General features: G+C 43.1%; 1 protein-coding gene across 2 annotated transcripts in view; it reads left to right on the forward strand.

Moving 5' to 3' along the window:
- The window catches only part of SLC25A13 (solute carrier family 25 member 13), a 169345-nt gene that overhangs the window by 131987 nt on the left and 16085 nt on the right, over positions 1-21273 (forward strand). For both annotated transcript variants that reach the window (XM_024577240.4, XM_024577241.4), the window contains exon 14: positions 12550-12690. In XM_024577240.4, the coding sequence (XP_024433008.2) occupies positions 12550-12690 (141 nt within the window). The remainder of the gene's footprint in view (positions 1-12549; positions 12691-21273) is intronic.

The raw sequence follows: 21273 nt of genomic DNA on the forward strand, positions 1-21273 counted from the left end.
CTGCCCCCCCATGTTCACCAGCGTCCCTGGGAGGCTGCTTAGTGCCTGTCTTCGGTACTTAGGAACATCAGTTGGCTGCTATTGGGCACTGAATTTCATTTAGTGTGTCTGCTGCTATTTGCTGAGTATCTGTTTGGTGCCTGTGATCTTTATATATGATACCTGTACTATATACAAATTATTTTCATGTCTTCATTTAACATTGAGCTACTAGGAGAGTAAATGGAAACCATGCTGAAACTTAGGTATCTTAAGAAATCTTTATTTTCCAATTTGTTAAAAAATTAAATATTGTCATCACTTGAGTATTTATTTTGTATGTAATGAAAATCATTAGACATTTACTGTTGTAGACCTTTTGGTAGCTACAATTTTACTTGTGTCCAAATAATCAAAATAATGTATTTGGGTTTTAGGCTTAAAAAAAGTCATATTCCATAACTTCATATTAATCTATTTTTGACACAGGTAAGCACACATTTTAGAATGTCAGTGCGCAATTAGATATTCTTAGCACATGTCGTTTGTGAAAAGCACTTTAAGTATATTCAATTGAGCATAATTAAAATATCAAGATACATATTCTTCATATAGATTTTGCCACTTAATTTTTTAAGTAGCTATAAGTAATCTACCATGTGAATTCAAATTAAAGGGAGGTGATTAAATTACAGTTAATGCTTTTAGTGTAATATATAGCAGGAATTATACTATGTTAAAAAATACTGCTGTTTTCTGTGGACAGCAGATTGATGAAAAAATTGATCTTTTTAAATGCAAGACTGTTAATATTCTCTGAATATTCTCAATACTTGCCCAGAATGATTTGGGGGTGGGGATATCATAAGAAAGCATGCTTTTTCATCTAGTGGGGGCTTTTTGACTCAACTTCCCAGGGCCTGAGAAAGAATGTTCGGGGCTACCATCTTGGTTAGTAAAGAAGCATTAGCAAAAGGCTTGTTTAGTTCATATCAGGTGAGAGAAAACGGTTAATGGGGAAGTATGAACTGGAGCTCATAAATTGATTCTTTTGGTAATGTATTTAAATAGTATTTTATGCTGATATTTTCTATGGTTATAATAATGAGCAGTCAGCCTTGGCAAGTCATTTTTAAGGCACATATATCTTTAAAAGATGCTTGCTCACAGGTATTGGACTATAAAGTATGTTAGGGTCATTGTTGTGAACGTCGCTGTTCTTGGAGTGGAGAAAGTGGGCAGGACATTAGGGTTACATTGCCTTTCTAAATATTTGATTTCTTGAAATTCTTGTTTATGAAATGTACACATCACTTCCCACAATAGAGTTACCCATTCAGAATCAGAAGTGTTAAGTGAAGTAAGTGATTCCATAGCATGGCAAGAGGAATTGGGGTGGCAGAACTGTGAAAAAGAGCAGCAAGCAAGCTCACAGACGCATCTGTACAGTGAGCAAAAGCTGTGATCGGAGTCAAACTTCACGCTCCTTGCAGACTGTCTAGTCCATTTCAGAGAGGGGGTGTTGGAAGGAAAAAACCTTTATTTTACTTCTGGCCAAGAGGACTGTATCATGTGAAAGACTGGAGCACTGGGAAAGCATGATCCTTTGCATCAGTAGACCACTGTTCGCTTGAGAAGCCTGGTGCTTGGGCTTCCTGCTGACGCAGTTGCAGCTTCCGCGGTCCCGTTTTCCTTTCTGGTTGCTCTCAGCCCTCCAGGATGCCCAAGTGAATTTATGAAGATCGTGAACTTTAGACAGGAATCACAACAGCTCAAACTGTCATATGGAGATGGGAACTTTCATTTGTATTGGTAGCAGAATGAGGCATCCAGCATCCACTTGGGATAGCTTTAAAAGCCCCCCAAATCAGAAGTTGCCCTTGACCATTGAGGGTAATTGTGTTGCCTTCACTTCTAGCAGTGGTGTTACCTGGTCAGAAGAATATGCACTGTCGTTTTCAGCTCTGGGGAACCTTTTGTGCTACATACAATTTAGTCTCCCTCTCGGTCCCTTTTGTGAGAGTGGTTCACATTTTCAAAGTGATTGGCCAGTGTTGGGGGCAGTCCACACCTGAATGGAAAGCAGAGACCAGTCCCACAAACATGACGTGGTGAACTAAGCTAGTTGCCTTTCTGGCCATTGTCATTTTTACCAGCTCTGGCAGCAGGGCATGATTAACCATTTCTCCATATCAAAAGTGTTTCAAAATTTAAAATGCCCACAATTTATTAACTGTCCACTTAAATTAAATGAAATAAAATGAAATGAATTTAAATTAAGAACCATCCAATTATGTTGAGCTTTACTATATTATCCATCACTCACTTCAATGTGTTCTTCCCCCCCCCCTTTTTTACCTGATACAGCTACTTCCTACCAATCCTTAGTTTAACTGTGCTCTCCTCATAAAAAAAGTTTAAGTTACAGATTTCTAGGGAAAGAAAAATTTGAGAACTGATTTATACTGGCTTTAAAGGAGTTTGGTTGAGTTAGGTTCACCTAAACAGAGTTCTGTCCTATGTTTATTAAAGTAATCAATACCACTGACTGAGCACTACAATATGTTAGGTACTGGGATCAGTGCTTTGGGGGCATGTTTTCTTTTAATCGTCATAATCCTGCAAAGCCCAGCTAGATTATGTGCACCGTGAGGGTGGGGATCTCCCATCGTTCCTGTTTGCACCTGCTGTAGAGTGGACACACGGCCCCTATTTGTGGAACGCATGAAGAGCATTACCATCAATATGCTCATTTTACAGATGATGTCAGCTTGCAGTAGCTTAAGAAGTTGGCCAAAGCCTAGGCTGTCAGCCATGGTGCCATACTGACTCCCAGCAGTGGCCCCCATCTCTTGCCCATTGCACTGTGTCACTTCACAGTGTGTTTGTAAATTGGTGTCATCTCTGTGGTCCAAACAAGAAATCTAAGTCTTAGCAAGTTGGAGGAACTGCCAGAGGCCACATATAAGGAAATGATAAAGCCTGAATTAAAATCCAGGTCTGTGTGACTCAGATGATCTCATCCTGAGCCACTGTGCTATATTTAGGTAAAACACCAGTATAATTGTTTTGTTAGCCCATTTGAGTGAAATTAAAAATACGTACTAGTTACACATGTCTGAGTCTAAACTATCCCTCAAGGAATCGGACTTGGCATGATTTAGGGATTTTACTGGCTAAGGGCCTGGGGCTTTCTTACGATTTACTTTCTGATCTACAAAGAAAACTCTGATGCATCCAATAAAAAACTAGAAAAAAAACTTCTTTTTCATATTTCTTGATGTACTGTAGTATCTCTGAATCATTTATTTATCAGGCAGATACTCTGCTTAAACAAGAAAGAAAAAAAAAAGAAAACATCTGTTCTAAAGCACAGCCTTTTTGACACAGCAAATCAACACAGTGGTTCTGAGCTCGGGTTAGAAATCAGGCCAGCCTTGGGTTCAGGTTCTGTCTCATCTTTGGACAGAATTCTGTGCTTTTGTATCATCATTTCTAGAATGGCAGGTGGAAAGGAATGCTGGAGTCCTCAACTGTGTTGTCTTTCCCTCCACTGGGGAACCATTGGTTGAAAAATAAAGACATTGCAAAAAGTCCTGGTCAGAGACAATTCCCTTACTGACCATTGAATTTTATGCAACAAAATCTTGGCCTCCTGTTGTACCAGTTACTTTCTGTTACCGTACTGAACCCAACCAGTGAGGGGGGCAGGGGTGGAGGATACTACCACTCACCACCTACCAAGCAAAACTCCAAAGACAGAGTTTGGTGGAAAAGAAAGGAATCTTTTATTTAACAATCATAAATAATGGCAAGTTCCTGCCTAAAATATCTGGGTAACAAAAGTAAGGGGAAAGAAAAAGTCAAGAGTATGACATCAAAAATAGCTATTGAAATATTTATCATTAAAACTACTATGTGTAGGTCCAAGAACTGAAAATAACAAAAGGACAAAAAGTTTATAGTGCTATTATCACCAAGATCTTTGGAAATAATGGCAACTTTCTGCCTGAAAGCCCATCTCCCCTAAGACACCCAAAGGAAAATCACTATGTCACTTTCTGGCAGCTCTATTCAAGGTTGCGCCAGGAACGTATTTTCCCACCCAAAAGTATCATAAACGCTGGTGGCTCAGCAGGTCTCCAGTCGCTGTCCAGTCTGTGCCCCCAGGCCTCCGACTTAGGAAGCCCTCTTCCTACCACAGCTCACAGGCCTGCACTGGCCTCCGTTGGCAGGACCCCTAGCAACTGTTGACCCGCCCTCCCCAGCCAGCGGAGGGGAAAGAACCAATTGACTTTTTGTTTCCTGGCAGGCTCTGTTTAAAAGCTCCCTCCCAGAATCCCGTGCGCAGTGACAACCCATGGGCGTGTCCAGACTTCCAACCAATGAGGGCCAGCGTTCGCCACCTTTGCCTGCGGCTCTCTTCCAGCCTCCTGGCTTAGCAAGGGGGGAAGGCTGCAGTCACCCGCTCCGTAAAACTCCCTTCTCTGGCGGCCCCTCCCTTCGCCGGGAGGCCCAGCCGCCTCCAACCTTCAGTTTCACCTTGGGGTTTTCTCCAGCCCCAGCCTGCTCTCAGTGGTCTAGCCTGACCCCTGTTACACGGTCAGACTTACATTCCGACAGTGTGTAGGATCTCTTGTTAACTACGTGTTCTAGAAAGAAAGAGTAAAAAGAACAACTCTGGGGAGCAAGGGTCAAGATGGATTAACTGTTCTGCTTCGTAGTCTCTGGGGCTGGTGGAGAAATGGATCAAAATCAGCCCCCTGGTCAGCGACTGGGGAGGCTCCCTGGTGCTGAGTGGAGCCGAAGGGAACTCTAGCTACAGGTGAAGGGGGCTGCTCCGCCACTGACCGCGCTCCTCAACAGCGCCTCCCACGTGACTTTCCCAGGAGCTCAGTGCTGGATTTTTTAAAATTTATCTAGTCTCGGACTACTCTTTGAAGTCACTGACTCTGTAAATGTGTGTTAATGTGTACTGACGCCAAGATTCTCCCCGTGACTTTTTGTTCAGAATGTTCCTATCTTCAAATACCTGTAGGAAACCTTGTTGAAATTTTGTGAAGATTGCCTTAAATTCTAAACGAATTTATGGAAAAATTGACACCTTTACAACATCTGACTGTTATAATTCATTTATAGAGAAACTGATTTTTTTTTTACATCTGTATTTTAAGTTAATATACTGGCATGTTGACATCTTAACAACATTGAATCTCCCAGGCTAAGTTTAATACTTGTTTCTCTAGTATTCAAATACTCATGTCCTTTTAAAAAAATATATATTTTTCTTCATTTTAATTGTATAGATTTTATGTTAGGTTATTCCTTAGTAATGCCACTTACCAAAAAGAAGTTAACGTGTAAGATATTTTCGTATAACAGTTCTGTATTTTTCCTCTAAAGACATATAATGTCTTTGACTATCAGGATCCTTTTTAAAAACCACTGTGTGTGTGTGTGTTCTGTCACACTGATGCTAACATTCAAGACTAATAGGGTGAGTAAAATGTTCTTCTTAAGAACCTGGTGACAGCCTGGGTACAAACCCACCTAGCACTGACCCTAGTTATTCCTCGCCTACAGTCTTTTGCACACAGTAGGCTCTTAATAGAGGACCTGCTGTGGAGCTGCCTATGGCGCTGGTGCCCTAGGGCAGGTGCAGATAAGCAACCCTAAGCAGTATTTATACACACACAGCTTGCCGTGTCTTCCTGTTTGTTTTGAGTTGAAGGATGGAATGAGTAAGCAACTGCCCTGGCTCATCTTTAGGTGTCTTGACTGCTTTGCCTTGTCTGTGTTGCAGATCAGACTAACTTCACCATAAATTCTTCTGGAGGTCAGGAATATAATTTTACTGTTGGTCCTGAAGGGTCTTTTGTTCTCATTGATTTGGTTTATGTTTCAGAATAGACTTTAGTCTTGTCTATTTGGTTCTTATTCTTCTTTTTTTAAAATCTTTAAAGCATAAATAGTAAGAACAACTACCAGTAGTCAGTTTCTGCTCTGAAACAGAATTATCTCACAGCTCTGTGTATCATTAAAGCAAATCTGCAGGCTTCACAAAACTCAACCTTCCACACCTCCTCCTCCTCTTCTCAGAACTGGGATGTTTTGCTTAAGTATAACATGACAATTGTCAGCTCTGTTTTATCTTTTCACTCTGCCCTAGATCTTTGCTCCTTACAACCCTAAATAAACTTGCATTCTACCTTGCTTGCTTTCATAAATGACTACCATTCTCCCTCTTTCCCTTCCCTTGAACATGCAGACTGTATAAACTCTCTAATTCCTTGGCATGCAGTACCCATGGCATGGGTCTCCTTGTGTGCTGGACCTGGTCTCCCTGGGTCAGCAGACACTGTCCAGTTCCTTGTTGGTCTTCTCTCATGAGCCCCTTCCTGACTTCTGCGCCTGGATGACTGGGCACTGGCATGTAGCAGAGGTTTCCACCACTACCTAGGTGCTTCATCTTCCCCCACCCCACAGAAGCTCCTGCCTGCAGTTAGCACATGGGTGGGATGGCACCCTCATCTGTGTCTCAGTCCTTACCTCCCAGCTTGCCCTTCCCAGTGCCTTCTTGTGTCATATATCTCTTCAGTTCCTTGGTTCCTGTCACACAGATGCAAAACCTCTGGCCTTACCCTTTCTTTGACCTTATCACTTCTTTTGTCCCCTATGCAGCAGCCAGCCAGGTTGATCTCTATTGCATCCATCCCACCCACTGCCTCATTATCAATGTAATTGTTCTAACTCTGGTCTCTCTCTCTCTTTTTTTTTTATCTCACCTGGTTGCTAAAACCTTAATTGTCATCCATGCCTCAGGGCTCTTCCTCCATAATAAACTCTTCCCCTCTGCTGGCTTGTCTTCTCTCCTGGACAGAGAGGCAAGGACTCTCTCTGGCTCCTAAACTCTGTGTAGCAGCTCTGCTCCCACTGCAGTCACTCTCAAAGGCACCATCTCCAGGATGCAACCCTGTTCTTCAGAGCAGCGCTTTAGGCCTTCCGGGACTTGTCCTCCTCGGTCGTCATTTCCAGCCATCCTTTTTCATGCCCCTCCCATGCCACCTAAAGCAAATGACCTGGTCAGTTCTTCCTCACTGCCTTGATAAGTAGTAAGTCCCAGGCCCTGGCAACCAGCAGGTGCAGCCTTGAATGCAGGCTCTCTACCTTCCTAGCTGTGTGACCTCCTTCACCCACTTCGGCCTCAGTTTGTTCACTTATAAAACCTGGAATATTACTACTTACCTTATGATATTATGAGGACCCAAGGAGAAAATTCTTACAAAGTTCTTAGCACAATGCCTGGTGTACGTAGTAAGCACTCAGTAAATGCAAGTGTATGATAATGTGGATCTTATCATAACTATCATCCTTATTAAAATTTCACTGGATAGATGTGGTGCTGAGCCCATTTACCAGTACGTGTGGGAAGCCCTTGTCCCTGTGCCTTTCTGCCATTCTGCTTGGATTTCCTAAATCCTGACCTCACTTCAATCACCTACTGATGTGTTATCTTCTTATACACTTTACTACCTCCCCAGATTACCCCAGCCAGCAGCATCTTGCCATCCTTTGAATTGCCATGGTAATTTGCCGGTACCTTAGCTCTTACCATATATTATAATTGTCTTTTTCCACGTGTCATGTTCTCTTTTCCTAAGGCATATATTTATTGGACTCAGTAGAAAATCCTTTCCTCTTGCTGGCTGTGTAGACCTGGGCAGTTGCTGTGTTAGTCTGCTAGGACCACAGACTGGGTGATTTAAACAACGTAAATTTATTTTCTCACACTTCCGGAGGCTGGAAGTTGAAGATCAAGGTGTCAGCATGGTTTCTTCTGAGGCCTCTCTCCTTGGCTTGAAGATGGCCACCTTCTCTCTGAGTCCTGACACGGTCTCTTCTCTGTGCACATATGTGTCTGTATCTTAGTCTCCTCTTGTTATAGTCACGTTGACTGAGGGTCCACCATGTGACCTCTGTTACCTCTTTGAAGGCCCTGTTTCCAAATATAGTCACATTCTGAAGTACTGAGAAGTAGTACTTCAATATATAAATTTTGCTGGAACAAAACTCAACCCTTAACAGTTGCTTTAATCTTTCTGTGCCTCAATTTCCTCTTACGTAAAACCTTGGGGGAAAAATACCTCTTGAGTGGACTAAAGATCTATATATAACATGCAAAGCAATACCCTGATAGCCCATAATTGATGCTTAATGAATATTTATTACTTTTACTCCCACTTCAAGCTCCTTAAGAACAAAAATGCTTTCTGACTCATCTTACATCCTTGCAATTCCTGGGACAAACTTTGAACATGATTGCTTGTAAATATTTGGTGAATAAACATATGAATGAATGATTAGGTAGCAGAAATGAGTCTGCAGCAGGTGTGTGTATTTCTCTTTAGATGGATCCAGATACTGGGTAGTGACTAAAATTTCAGTAACAAAGAATATCCCGAGAAACCTGCAGAGAAGTCAGTGTCCCCACAGGAAATACGATCTGCCCCACAGCGCCGGTTCTAGTATGGGAAGTCTCCCCTGTCCTGCCTGCTGCAGACTCTAGAGAGTCACGGGAAATGATTTGTGACAGAGTTGCACGCGCACACACAAACAGTACCTTCACACAGCCGGAGCTCTCAAGTGATGAGGGACACAAAGACATGGTGCACAATAGGTGTTCCTGTCCGCGGATTCGGCTGTCTTTGATCTCTGCAAAGGAGGGACCTGGGTAGGTACTGTGAATGGATAATACACCAGGAGCCAGCAGAGCAGCAGGCCCTGCGCTGCTCAGTGATCAAGTCGTGGTGATGCCCAGACACCGTGCATCTGATGATAAGCATCTCCTCTTGGTGCCTTGGAGTCTCATTTCCTTCCAGCTTGACTCCAAAGGACCCATTCATCTCTGGCACCCCTGCAATGTGCCACTCTGAGTCAGTAGGTTCTTTCTTTCTGAGCCCACCAGAGGTAACGAGCACATCATTATTTTTTCCTGCTATCACTACACTCTTTCTCCCCACTGCTTCTGTTTCCTGCAGCTCTCCGGGGTGGGTTTGACTTTTGTATCATCCTTAGTGACTAAAAGTCACTTTGTTGTGCTAAAAGAATTGGTATCTATCATTTGGCTTGGAGTTGGAGAGTTGAAAATAAGTTCTTATTGTACATAATGTTAATTGCTACAGGCATTAGTAAAGATATAAGATAATGAAAAAGACATAAATTCTATACCTAAGAATTGTATCTTTTAATAAGGGTACCACTTGGATATGTATAAAAAGTTGGTTATGAGAGCAGATGTAAAACATATAAAAGTCACTCTGGGAAAGAACATGGAAGACTAAAATTTGAAATCATTGCTCTAAACAAGCCAATAAAGCAGCCTCAGAATTGAAAGGGACCCTAGAGATGATGTAGTAACTAAAGTGTTTCTCAACTCTCACTGTATACTTAGCCACATAGGAAACATTTTCAAAGGGAAGATGCAGAAATTTTCATTTAATCTGTCTGGAGTAGCATCTAGAAGTCATGATTTTTTTAAATCTCTGAAGCGATTGCAGCATGCAGCCAGGGAGGAAAAGCATCAGTTGAGGAGCTAGAGGAGAAACAAAGCCAACGCGTTTGGAGTCACTGCTGTATCTTGAGCACTGTGCTGGATGCAGTACCACCACCACCTCTTTGATCCTCATGAGAACAGTGAGGTAGTTTGACAGATAGGGGCTGAGGCTCAGCCTTCGCCTGTGATGCTCAGCTGCCTCCTTACCCGCCGTGGCAGTGCTTGGTGAGTATGCATTGCGTTCCTGTTCTGTTCTCCAAGAAGATCAATGCACACTGACCACTTTCCATTCAACCCTTGGTTGGCATGGCCTTGTCCTCTTTTGAGCTTTCAAAAAAAAATCAGGTTAATTTCAGCTCAGCGAATCTTTCGTTTTTAATTTGTGTTCATTTTTGCAACTTGAAAGCACAGGTCCACAAGTACAAACATAATCTTTACTGTTACTGGGTCAGGCCTGTCTCATCTCTCGATCCCACCACCCTTAACTCCCTCCGCATCGTGTGGAGAGGGGCAGGTACAAACCCACAGAAGACTCAGGGCTGCAGAAGGTTGGGGTTGCTCTTCCCACCGACCTGCCAGTTGCAGCAGCAGGAGCAAAGCACAACTGTTGTGGGCCCTGGAAGAGCGGGAGCAGATGTCTTCGTGCGAGCCAGAAGAACACACCAGCCTCAGGGTGTGTCATCTTGCCCTCCTTCCCACTTTAGAAGGACTTTTCTTGGGCCTCTTGATGAGTCCAACCCATGTTTTTCCACCAAGGTTGTTTGGCCCACTTCCTTAGGGTCACCTAGGAGAGATGAAGGTGGTGGGCAAAATGTGGCAGAAGCAAGTACGGAGGTGGTGTGTGCGACTGTCTAGACTCGGGAGAACACTACTACCTTCTAAATAGTTTTAATGTCTAATGGAGAAAAGGAAAATTTCAGTCTGTTTTTAAGAACAAGGGATATTGATTAAGGTGTTAAATTGGTAAAAACGGGAAAACAGTATGATTTAGAGAGTTAATGAATGAACAGTCTTCTTTTGGGGGCGAGGTTGACATTGCTGTGTTTATTAAATAAGTTATGCAGAAGTACTTATTTTTCCTTATAGAAGTAACACATGATATATATATATATATGTATATATATATATATATAAATATAGAAGAAATTTAAAAAATACAGCAGAAAGAGAAATAAACCATTTGCAATCTATCACCTCAAAAGCACTACACTGGCGTATCTCTTCCACATGATAAGGCGGGGCTGGGAAAAGGTGTACATGCATGTAAACATATGAGAGTTTTCACCTCATATCATATATTGAACCTTTTGCACAATATTTTTACTGGCGGGATAGAATTTTATTGCACAAACATACTCAAATTCCTTTAATCCATTCCTTACTATGAAATACTTAGGTTGTTTCTAATTTTTGTTTCTAGGTATTATAAACAATACTTCAAAGACCATTCTTGCAGCTGGTTTTGATTAGTACAGTCCATTTGGTGAGGGTGTATACATTGGTTAATAGGATCAAAGGCTGTAGCAAGAAGTAGTTTTGGATGATATTGACCCAAATCGTGCCTGTTACCGTGATGGCATCTTCTAAGCTGTAAAATGTCATTACCATGTCTGTGGTCCCTTTTGGTGCAGTCGCTACATAATACAGATCCTGAACTATAACTGTGTCTCAACCTTAGTTTGAATGGTATGAAAATTTAATATATTTGTGACAAGGAATAACAAGTTGAAGTACAGTAAGAAAGAATGTAATTGCTTATGATAAATATAGGCTTAGCTTCAAAATAGCTAGCTTAAAATTTCCCTTATAGTGCACTTTAAAGATTTCCACCGATGATCTCGGAGGTGTGGCACCCAGCCATCGCTGGAATGAAATGACACACGTTGTTCAAAGTTTGGGTCGTAATTGATTTAATGCATATTTTTGCTACTTTCATGTTTATCTTATATGAAAAGGGTAATTCTATACACAGGTAATACAAAAATAAAAGATAATAATACGTAACTCCAGAAAATAGTGTTTGATGATTTGCCTTATTTTTTAAGATTTTATTTATTTATTTTTTAAAAGATTGTATTTATTTTTAGATAGAGGGGAAGGGTGGGAGAAAAAGAGGGGGAGAAACATCACTGTGTGGCTGCCTCTCTTTCGCCCCCTACAAGGACGTGGCCTGCAACCCCGGCACGGGCCCTGACTGGGAATTAAACCAGCAACCCTTTGGTTCGCAGGATGGTGCTCAATCTACTGAGCCACATCAGCCAGGGCAGATTTTGTTAATTTTAGAGAGAGAGGAAGGGAGGGAGAAAGGGAGAGAAACATTGATGCAAGAAACATGGACTGTTTGCCTCTCCTATGTGCCCCAGTAGGAGGGGCCCCGCTTACAACCCAGGCATGCGCCTGACTGGGAGTCAAACCGGCGACCTTTTGTTTGGTGGGACATTGCCCAACTGAGCTATGCCAACCAGGGCTTCTCTGATTTTTTAAGAGAAGAAAAAAGTAGCTTTCACCTAAGTTTACATGTTTTCTGGCTATCATTGAGTCATTGACAAAATCCTGAAGTCCATTGTGGGGCAACCTGTGTCCCCACCCCCCCCATCACCTCCTATTCTGACAGGGAGATCTGTGTCTCTTTATTTGGATACTTTGTGTCCTTGGCTTTGAGACCCATGGTGGCAGTTGATTGTGCTTCAAGGAATCTTTGTCATTTTAGTGTGTGGACTTCAGTGAGGCCAACAGAAGTCTCTCTGTGCTGGGCAAAGTCTCTGGTCTTTAGCCTTTTTCAACCCACACATGAAGGAGACAGGACCTATGTACCCACGGCCCCTAGCCAGTGACTGTATTCTCATTCAAACTCTTAATCACTAACTGTTTTAATTGAGCGGACAAGAACTGAAACTAAGGTCTCTTGAGGACAGAGTATTCAGAGCTCCCTTGAGGATAATCACTCATCCCTTCCTGAACCATTTCTCCATTAGCCCACTTTGATAATAAGGTTTTTTTATTCTTTTCCTTTTTAGGCAGGAGGTTCCCAGGTGATTTTCACAAATCCTTTGGAAATCGTCAAGATCCGTCTGCAAGTGGCTGGGGAAATCACCACTGGTCCCCGAGTCAGTGCTCTGTCTGTCGTAAGGGACCTGGGGTTCTTTGGGATCTACAAGGTAACTATTTATGTGACTGTATGCTCACCCTGTAAACTAGAAACTGCTCATCAGCATGAAATTGATTACTCATGTTTCTACTCCTGGGGAAGGTGTCCTTCTGTAGCCCTGGAGCACCTGCCCGCCACCCACCAAAAAACTGTCCTTAGAAACACACAGATCAAGGACGACCGGGACGTGAGTGACGCTTGCTAGTGTTGTCCAGTGCACAGCTCTTTGCAGCAACAGTGGCTGGAACCTTCTTTGGATTTGTTATTGTTACAAAAACCTAATTCTCAGTGTCGTCCTCCATGAAGGGGAGATGCAAGGATCCCAGGCACCATCTTTCAGGGGATATGCTGAGCTCAGTTTGAGGAGAAGCCCACAGCAGATCAAGAATTTGTTTTCTGATCCAGTGCATCCCAGCCCTGTCCGTCTGTATGGGTTGTAATACTTATGTTGAATCGTAACCATTTTTCATTTAGAAGACAGTTTTCCAGAATGATTAGAAAACCAAACTTTTAGAAAACTCTTTAAATTTGTTATTCATATTTCTCTACCAAAAAAGTTATAATGGAACATACTAGAATTTGCTTCTTTATCCAACTATGATGCTTTAGCAAACATAAGGTGTTCACCATTTTTCAATGAGAAGATTCAAAAAGAATGTTCCATGGCCAACTTGAATGAGTAAACTGTTAGGGATATGGGACGAGCAGGCCAATGTCTACTCAAAAGAAATTTCATTTATTTACATATAAATATATAAAATCACATTACATAAAATTAATTGCCTTTTTTTCCATGCACACATATCAAGAAATATTTTATTCAGATTCTTCCTATGATTTTGAACCAGTGTTTCCACCATGTAACCAGCGTTCTGACTCAGCTGCTCCCCTGGGTTTGCAGGGTAGTTCACCTCCTCCCAAGCTGGTGAGGCACAGCACTTCTGCACACTGGGGACGGCGCCCTCCCTGTTCATTCCACAGACACGTATCGTCAGGACAGCTGCCTCCTCCTTTCCTGCTCCCACTTCGTCCCGTATGGATGTAAGGGCCCCACAGCGTAACAACTTACACTGCTTTTTACAGTGAACTTTAAATGCCTTGTTTTGACATTCAACACAGCATTTGTGAGATCCTACCCCCAGGAATACTTTTGACCCTTTTCTTTCCAACTCACATTTACAGGTGACCTTGGTGAACAGATCAATGTGAGTAATCATTGAGGTTGTTTCACGTAAATTTGCTTTCCCCAAACGGCACTCTGTACTTCTCAGAGCCAAGTGAGGGGAAGATACCCCAAGATGATCTGAGGCTCTGTAAGGATCAAATGTAACGCAACAGCCTCTTTGCTGGGGTTAGTTTTAAGGCGGGTGGAGCGGAGAAGTTGCCTTTTAGTTGGAATCTGTGGTGCTTTGGAATAAACATGCTGATTTTTCACAGTCGCACTGAAAAAGTGTTTGCACTGGAACACAGCGTTCTAGCTATTTCACTTACCAAGTTATTATCCAGCAATAGGAAGTAAACAGTATTGTCAGGAGGCATAGCATTGATCATTTGGTGAAAAAATCATCCTATTTTCTCAATTTTTAGGCTCTTGCAGACTCTTAACACAATGTGGTCACATGTCATTTTGACAGGATGTCAAGCAGTCTTTCAACAGCTTGTCTAGTAAAACAACAACAACAAAAAAACCCCACTTAGGTACTACGGCAATGACTGCTACCAAACTGTCTAGTTGGATAAAACGCTAAAAACTTGTTTGCTGACACAGAAACAGAGACTGTTCAACTACCTACGAATGATACAAGACTTGAGACTTAGTCCTTTTCATCTTCACAGTATTTCATAATCTTAATCCCCCCTAACACCCCCTGGAGGTAGTTGGTCTCCTGGTTTTGTAGTTCCGTGAGCAGAGGCTGCCAGCCATCCTATCTGAGCTGAAATTGAGGCTCAGAAGTTTCTCGTTTCCACTTTTGTGCTAAAATTGCTTTCCTGAAATGAGCAGGATTGCTCAAGTTTGAGCAAGAGACCTCTCCCATATAAAGTGAGTTTAATTACCAGTCTGGTGGTTTCATCTACTAGTTCAGAGGCATTCCTCAGGGCCTCGCGTTGCTTTGGGTGCCTTGGTAATTACCAAGTGAAGTTGCTAACACTTTGAGCTCCTGGAAACGGGATTTCATTGCGAGAGAGTGATCTGGCAGTCCCCTCTTTTCTGCCCGTCATTGGTGTCATTGGCTAAATTCGCGAGATCCGTGAGCAGGGACTTCGTTTGTGAGTTCACTGCTCCATTCAGTCTGATTGGTCTTTGTTACCTTCCTAAATTTTCCTCATTTCTATGGTCCCAACCTCCAGCCTCACATCTGGTTTGCTGTGACTCTCTGCTCTAGGCTCTCCCACCCTTCCCCGCCCCCCTTGGTCAGAATGCAGCATCCATCGTTGCAGGGGCATCGCAGAGCTTGAGCTTTGCTGTGTCATTTATGTTCTTGTTTTCAGACAGCACTTTTTAGTAATGAGGCTCTTCACCGTTTCTCATCTTGACGCCCTGGAGTGCCCTGACACCTTTAGACCTGGTTGCGTCCCTTCTTGTGAGTCTTCAAAGAGGACTACTGTCCTCATTAGTTTTTGCTGGGACAGGTAATCGTCCTTCTCCTCCCTGCGGTCCTTTTGTTTGCTGCTGTTAACATGACAATGTGGGGTCCAGGAGGGGGGAGTAGTCCACCAGCCTGTGTGTTTAGGCCTGCGGTGCTGAACCACAGCGAAACTGGACTTAACCTGGCTCTCTGTTTTTCTCCTGAATTGACTTGCAAAATACCCCACTATTCTGTGACCCTGCCCCCTCACCCTACAGCAATTAGAAAGAATACTTGCTTTAGAAATGTATTTACAACTGAAAAAAAAAGTAGATGTGGTAAACATTTCACATTCCTGAGGTTAGAAACAGTTACCGTGAACCCTGTGAACAAAGCCCCCCCTCTTTTGGGAACATTTAGAGATGTTTAGTTACAGCTCAGAGCAGATAGGTGATTGAATAGTAAACTGCCTTTGAAAGAGCTTTTCGAATGTAAGGTAGTTTTTAAAAACCTGCAACTATACTGCTTTTCTGAAGAATGTATGAGTATTATGTTTCCCTTTCTCTAGGAAACTTTTGCTTTATTACATAAGCCCTTAGGGCCTAACAGAAGTAAAAGAAATTGTCAGAGAAAGGAAAGAGGTATACTCGTACTTGTGAAAGTCACCCTTTCTGGAGGAGCCACCAAAGCTCTAATGAGCAGACGGAGTCCACCAGGAACGGAATGAAACCTGTTATTTAACATTAAATGTCAGCACAGCTAACACAGGCTGCAAGATGCTTCCTTAAGAAGCAAACGAACAGTTTATGTCTCTGAGGTCAAAAAATGGTCGGGGAAGCAATGAGAGCTGGGACCCATCACGGGTTGCCGAAACCGTTTCTGGGCTGTGCTCTGGTGTGGTTCCTTGGCGGTGGCAAGGGAAGTCCTGGGAATGTGGGCTCTGTGCACTGTGTTCTAACTGAGGCCTTTGTCCTGCCGCGCTGGAGAGCATTCAAGTATATTTTCCACTACACACACACCTATTGTATATGGGTGTTCACTCACTGTGTGTGTGCAAATGAACCCCTGGAGTACTGTCCCCAAATCGGAAAGCGGGCAGTGATGCACGTTCTTGCTTGTTCTGCTAGTTGTCAAGGGATGTCGTTTGTTTGTTTTTTAAGTTAATTACAAGTTTATATATCAACAAAATCAAATAATTCAGAAATGTCCGAAAGTAAAATTCTCTCTACCCCTTAACCACTCCATTCTTTCTTAAAACGATAACCACTGCTTATGTTTTTTATGTATCTTTTAAGAAAGGAAACCCTTCTATTTAGACCAGTATTTGCCTTTCTCCTCCCTCCCCTGCTTTCTCTCTGCATGTCACCAGTTGTGCACACATAGCAATATCAGTCTTGCGTACACGTTTTAACAAAAGTGGAATTTTTTAAAACACACTGTATATCTTAAAGCTCCTTCCTTATTTTATTTAATAGCTGCATGAAAAATTTTAAAGTATTTTTAAGCAGTTTCCCACTGATGGGTATTTGTATTGTTTCCAGTTCGGGGATATTATAAGCAACGACGGGGTGAATGTCCCTGCATGTATTTTGACATACCTTTGTGGGTATATGCCAGTGAGAAATTCCTAGCAGTGAAAGTGTTAGGCCATGGAGCATGCGCATTTTTTAGTGTTCAGAGATCTTGTCAGTCTGCATCAATTTATCAATTTTACCTTGGTAACATGTAAGTACATAAGAAAAATTTCCTCATTTAGCAGCTTTAAAAAAAAAAAAAAAGACCCGTTTTATGAGCTCACGGCCCCGTGTGAAGAAGAAGACCACTGTTGAGTCATTACTTTGAGGACCTCGGGCCATGCTGATTTCCTAACTCTGGGGACAGTGTTCGGTTTTACAGCCACCACCGTGGCCGGTCTCACTGGTCTTCTCCCACACTTGACTTTCGTCTGGACTTCTGGGAAAGCTTCCTCATGGCTTTACCTTGACTCTTGACTCTCCCAAATCCATTGTCCCCACAGCAGCCAGACTGATCTATTTAAAATGTAAGTCAGATTACTTCATTCGCTCAGCACACTTCTACGGAGAGCTGTCTGTATGCCTTGTTCCAGCCACTTAGGGAGTGGCGGAGAAATCCAAGGCCCTGCGCCCTCTTTGGTGGGTAGAAAAAGCCATCAAGGTGACAAATACATGACATCAGTTGGTGATGAGAAGCACAAGGAAGAAAGCAGGGTAGTGTGAGGGATTGAAAGCGCCAGGGAATTGGGGGAGGAGGACCTCCTGTGCCCTACAGAAACCATGCCTCTTATCCACTCACTCCTACTGCACCTGGAAAAGAACCCTCGCTCCTTCCCTGCCTGCCTCTCCTCCCCATCCCCAATTTTGTACACCCCCTGCTCAGCTGGCTGCACTGGCTGCCTTTCCTTTCCCCAGGTACTCCATGTTCTTGCCCTCTCGCTTTTCATTCTGCCTGGAGGCTCTTCCCCTCGCATCTTAAAGGCTCAAAAGATGCCTGCTCAGAAAGACAGCTGGGTCCCTCCCAGTCATAGCTCCTCCTCCAGTTCTGTGCAGGTCACCCATAGCCGGCTGGTGGTTTTCTCTGTATCTCTCCCTTATCTGGAGTGTACTTTCACCCCAGAGACCTATTTGTTCACGGCTGCTTGTAAGAGTTTCTGGCCCGTAAGTAGACATTTGATAATAGCTTGTTGAGTCAGTGAAGGGTAAGCAAAAGCCACGTGTTTCCAAGTTATAAACGAGGACATTCGAGCACTGAAAGGGAGCGAGTTGGCAAGTCATGACAAAAGACGAGCACGATATTGGAGAAGTCAAATATAAAGGAAGGAACCAATTACAGGAAAGATTGCTCTTCCAGTTTCAGAGACATCTATTCATTCACCCTGCAAACTCTGCCCTGGAGACGTGAAAATAAATGAATGACGCGTGGTTTTATAAGGCGGTTACCATCTCATGGGGCATCCAGACGAGGAAACTGCCTTGGAATGCAGCCCATGTGTGGCTGTGTGGGGCCATTAGGGGTTGTGCACAGGTTCTAAGCAGGTGGAGCTGACTCACAGTGAGAAGGCCAGGAAGGCTTTCGAAGGGGAGATGGCCCTAAAAGATGAGTCACAGTTAACCAGGTGGAGGGGAAGACATGGCACGCTCACGTTTGTGCTTCAGTGGGGGGAATCCATGTGAGAGAGCAAGACTGAAGGCTGGGAGGCCAGGCGGAGGCCACTTGGCTGGGTGGCACTGACCTAAGCTAGGGCCGTGACGGTGGGGATAGAGAGGGCCAGTGGATGTATTCCAGGGATGTTTGGGAGTTGGCCTCACAAAGTCTTGGAAAATGATGGAAGGTGAAAAGTAAAGGAAGATGAAAGGATGATTCTCACATTTATGGCTTGAGCACCTACATGGATGGTGCTACTTTAACTCTTAGAATTTCATATTTGAGAAGCTGCAAGAAACCTGAAGAGACCTCTCTGTGATGTTACCTTTATAAATGAGGAATAGAAGCCCAGAAATCTTATGAGATTTAACTAGGTGACTTGGGTAGGCCTGGGGAGGCCTGAGACTGAGACTGTCTCTGACTCCCTATCCAGCGTTTCCTTATTCTACCATACTGAATGTGGGACGAGAGCCTTGTCCAAGGGATGGGGACTAGGGATGCTCTTTTAAGGGTCATCCGCATGCATGAAGCTCCGAGAGAAGGTAAGATCTCTCAGCTAATGGGACACCAGTGATGGAACTCAGAGACCACCCTCATTTAGGTGGCAGAGGAAGTATGGGTGCAGAAAAAGCAGAAGCAGCTGTCAGGTGGAGAACAGAAGGAGCAGCGTGTGGGAGCTGGTAGAGGGATGAGATGGAGAGGGGAGTAGTAGCGAGAGCTTCAGAGACCACTGGCGAAGAAGGCCAAGCAGAGGTCTTCAGACTTAAAGATGGAGGCCAGTTGTTATTTTTAAGAAATCAATTTAAGTAGAATGACAGAAGTTGAAACTATGAGAAAATACCAACAGGTACAAACCACTAACTTTCACTGTGAAAAAAATAAGGCGGGGAGAAGAGTACAGGAACTGGAAGGAAAGGTAGAGTCGAGCGATGCTGTTAAGGGGAGAGAGGAGGTTGAGAGATGTGTTTCTTTTCATTGTGCGGGGAGAGCCGTCCCAGCTGCAGAGAGCGGAAAACAGTCAGTGAGGGCGGAAGGGTGGGAAGCATCAGAAGGCAGCAAAATGAGTAGGGTGCTGGGACTTGAAGGAAGGGCATAGAGAGAGTCCAGGCTTGTCCTTACTACAGCCTATGAGACAGGTAGTTTCTTTTTCTTTTCCTTTTTTCTTTCTTTCTTTCTTTTTTTTTTTTAGCTCCAAGTTACAGCTGAGAAAAGGAAGCCTTGATGGGTTTAGGTAATTTGTCTAAGGTCACATACTTTGTAAGTAAGTGGGAGGCTAGGTTTCAAACTCAGTTCAATCTCTCTTTGAAACCTGAGCTATCACATAAAGATATGTTGAGCCAGACAGGAGAGAGCTCATCCCTGATAATTCAGGGACGTTTAAAACCAAGGTTATGTGCTACGGAGGTCTGGTGTCACTGTCCACAGTGAACATGCTAAGGAAACGGTAATGGAAAGAATCGAGATGACACTAACCGTCAGGAATGCGTAACAGCTGAGGCCAAGGTAGGCACACGAGTGCTGGTCCCAATTGCTTTTAGGACCCAATGCTATTTTAAAATGATATTATAGGGCAATGACTCAATTTTACTTTGTTTTCTTTTTTTACAGTAAGAATGTGTTACCTTAGATCTTATAGCAGCTCATTAAATTATAGAAATTCTTTTAAAAATTACTTTCCAGAAGTGACATACATACCTACTAATCTATTCTTACGTTTCTATGGTTTCTAATCGTGCCCAAGGTATGCACTTAAAAGATGGCCAGTTTAAAAAATGTTCATTGACTGTAAAATTAAAGTAATATGCCTTATGACAGCCAAAGAGTCCCATGTGGTATATGATCAATTTAGCAAAGTAATTTAAACTTATTTGGTAGGATTAGGTCTTCCGCCAAATAAAAAATTGGCTCTTAGCTTGATAAATATAGAACTCTGCTGGAATTCAGGTATGAAACCACATAGGAGTCCTACTCCAGCTGCTAGTTGTTTAAAGAAGATATTAGCTATTTCCATTTTCTGCTCCAGTTGGACAGTGTGCTTTTCATTGATAATAGTGATTGCCTTTATATCATCAGCTTTTATTGAAGATCCTTGTGTCGGGTGTTGTTCTAGGTACTTTATGTCAAGCATTGATTGTAAATTTAATTCTTATGTCACTACAAATGTTACTCACCTTTTATAGGTGAGGAACTGGAGGGACAGAGAGTTTAAGAACTTTACCCACAAGCAGATTCTAAGTGACGGAGCAATAATCGAGCCAGGTCTCTGACTGCACAGCCTCTTTTCCTGCTCCTGCAGTGTCCTGCCATCGGTGGGGAGTGGCAGGATTCAGGTACAGAGCCATGTTTCAGATGGCTCATTTTGACTCCTTCTTTGAACGCAGCCTGCTTCCTCTCTAAGAAGGCCTCCTCCCTGAGCAGAATTGCATATAGAAAGGTGAAACGTGAGGAGAGTGCCCAGCTCAGCTAGCCAGTCAGCCATAATGGTTGATGTTGCAGAGAAATAGCCTTTACTGGGTGTGCTAAAGGGGATTGGAATGAAGAGCTTTATCTTTCTCCAAGATCTACACCAAGGAGAATAGAATAGAATTCAATGTCTGTGAATTATCACAGACATTGCCTGCACAGTATTGCACATTTGAATGAAACTTGTCAAGAGAATGGATCAAGAGCAAACCAGCTGGAGCATCTCCTCAACAAGGCGTTAGGTTCTCTCTACAGGTTTTCTAGCCATTGGCAGTTGAGCAGTGTTGATGGTAAGGCAACACACGACGGTAGAACAGTAGAGAGAAGAGCTAACCCTGACGCGGGAATGGAATTCCCTACCCAAACACCTTGGGTTGCCAAATGCCTTTGTTAGAATTGCA

The sequence above is a fragment of the Desmodus rotundus genome, chromosome 6 (genome assembly GCF_022682495.2).
Source record: "Desmodus rotundus isolate HL8 chromosome 6, HLdesRot8A.1, whole genome shotgun sequence".
Classification (NCBI taxonomy): Eukaryota; Metazoa; Chordata; class Mammalia; order Chiroptera; family Phyllostomidae; genus Desmodus; species Desmodus rotundus.